Below are 2500 nucleotides of genomic sequence, written 5' to 3'. Positions count from 1 at the left end.
TGGCCAATAGAAAACTGACCCCTTCATTGGCACCACTCTTCCTTATGGAACACTCTGCCTCAAACTGTCAGAAACAGACCAGTAAGATAGAAGAGTGTTGCTTCCATCTGCTGGTTATAAATAAGTACTGTTATTCTTATTACCAAAATGTTCCTATACAATTATTCCTGTCGGATAGGTACCGGGTAGTTATGAAGGGTAGTTACCTCAGTGTAGCATACTCATAATAAATATCAAAGAAACAATATCACAGTGTCACAATATCACATGGTGTCTATTCATCTTAACAACAGTGCTCAACATTTACTTTCACAGTTTAAAATCATTTTGTTCTAGGCTACAAACTGAAATCAGACTCAAACTCTACACACACAAATATTGAGAAAATGAACCACCAATTCCTTATTTGGAGACAGAAGATATGGTTCAGCGATTGGACAAACTCTCTTAACTCTAATTCACACTAGAGAGCCAAACCGTGCTTAACCAAGCTGAGCTGTACTGGGCTGGCCTGGCCTGGGCTGGTTACACATCCACCATAGTTGCTGAGACTGTCCTGGAAAGGACAATGTACAAAGAAAAGCCCTGTAGTGGTCCCACGGTCTTACAGTGGCAGTGGTGGAGCTTCTTCTCCAGTGACTGGACACATATACCTTTTACCTGAGCACAGGTGACCCACCTGACCTCCACAAGTCCCACCCGAACAGGGATCATTTTCTGTTCCTAAATAAGAAAAAATATGTGAAGGATGGAAAAACATGTCATGGAAAGTAATATGCATGCTGTGAAGAGGTTGTGTAACACATCATGTGATAAGATATTGGCTTGAACATCACACAGACGTGCCTAAATAAATGTTTGATCGATTGTTTTGTTTAATGATGCTTTGTACTGTATTGTAAATTGCGTATCAATAAGAACTCTTGGAAGATTCTAATCATAGAGGACCTAATAATCAGACAAACAAATAACTGAGGATAAAATGTTGTCTTTGTCCCAATGAACACATGATGTCATAACTGCTGCATAAGTCACAAGCTTCTCTATGGATATATATTTTGATCAAGGTCAAGTGCCTCAAGCTGTTTCTTGTTGGATAGGTCACGGACACTTCTTATGAAAACGTTCACTGTTTTCCATTGGTAATAATCATAAAGAAGTCAGGTGCTTCAGTCAGGTGCTTCAGCCTTATCTATAGAGTAGGTAATAGGTAATAAGGAGGGGGATTTAACAGCACGCAATTTTTTTCCGACCAGTAGTATAAAGACAATCCACTAAATCAGATGAACAGATAAGATAACACAAACTCTCTAACTGTCCACATGCAGGTTCCAACTCTCTACTGTACACTTTGGCTAAACGTATTCATTTCCCTCACATGAAGATACATGGTTGTGGCAAGAAGAAATGCTACATATCTAATAGCATTGGGTGATGGTTGCCACAGAATATTAACGAAAGTATCTACGTGTTAAGACAGAAATTAGACATTTGAAATGACCTAAGTCTGTAAATCAGATTGTTGACAGGTGGGCTTTTTCACGGACGGCAATCGCACAGCTATTACCTTCTCAATAAATCCTAAAATAAACCAAACCAAGTATTTGCTGTTCTATTCCTACAATACAGTTGTGAAACATTTAGCAGTGCTTTGAAGTAGTAGCTGTATTGTACTGCAAAAACCCCATTAGGGTTATCTCCATTGGATAACTACTGGCTGTCCAGGCGTTTATTCCAGCCCAGCATTAACCAACTTGATTCAGACAAATGCGGGCCAGACTGAAAACTGTGAGAAGATGATTGTTTAAAACCCATGTTTTAGTATGTTGTTGTTGCAGGTCCAGGGCTGCAGTGAATACTTGCAAACACTCAATAGATCTCCAAGACCAGAAGTTGGAGAAATCTGCCTTATAATATGCCATGTTCAATAATAATAACAACAACGACGACGACGACGACGATAATGATGATAATAATAATAATAATAATAATAATAATAATAATAATATTAATACAACTAATGATAATAAGAAGAACAACAACAACTTACTGTACATACTGCTTACAGTATTATCAAAACTTTATACTGCAATACATTTATCACTTTATTACCCTCATTCAGATTTCCACATGGCAAACAGCGCAGGTGACCAAAAGCCCCACCCCTAAAAAAGGTTGGAGTCAAAGGTTTGGACAAGGTCAAGGTCAGGTGTGTCATGTTTTCCGCGTACTCAGGTATAAAAGAGGGTGTCTCTGAGTTCCAGGTGTCAGAGAGCTCTTGGCTTCCCCTAGTCTTGGTCTACCAACCTCCACCATGAGAACCCTCATCCTGGTCTCCATCTGTCTCAGCATGGCTGTGGACACCTGGGCTCAGAGACCTGAACCTTGTGGTGAGTACCTGACTAGTTTTTTTTTACATTCATATTCAAATTCATTCATTAGTTCATTCATTCATTCATTTGAGCTTTTGAATAGTAGACCACGGATCATAAAGCATTGT

At 39.1% G+C, this 2500-nt stretch overlaps 1 protein-coding gene across 1 annotated transcript in view; it reads left to right on the top strand.

Moving 5' to 3' along the window:
* Positions 1-2314: 2314 nt before the first annotated feature.
* The window catches only part of LOC308149880 (ependymin-like), a gene marked incomplete at both ends in the record, with an annotated part of 2075 nt that continues 1889 nt past the window's right edge, over positions 2315-2500 (top strand). Inside the window, one exon of the mRNA XM_080522760.1 lies at positions 2315-2390. Coding sequence (XP_080378886.1) covers positions 2315-2390 — 76 coding nt within the window. The remainder of the gene's footprint in view (positions 2391-2500) is intronic.

Source organism: Nansenia antarctica (genome assembly GCF_963989245.1).
Source record: "Nansenia antarctica genome assembly, chromosome: 2".
NCBI lineage: Eukaryota > Metazoa > Chordata > Actinopteri > Argentiniformes > Microstomatidae > Nansenia > Nansenia antarctica.
Note: the sequence above shows the minus strand (reverse complement) of the source record. Positions and strands in the feature narration are given on the sequence as shown.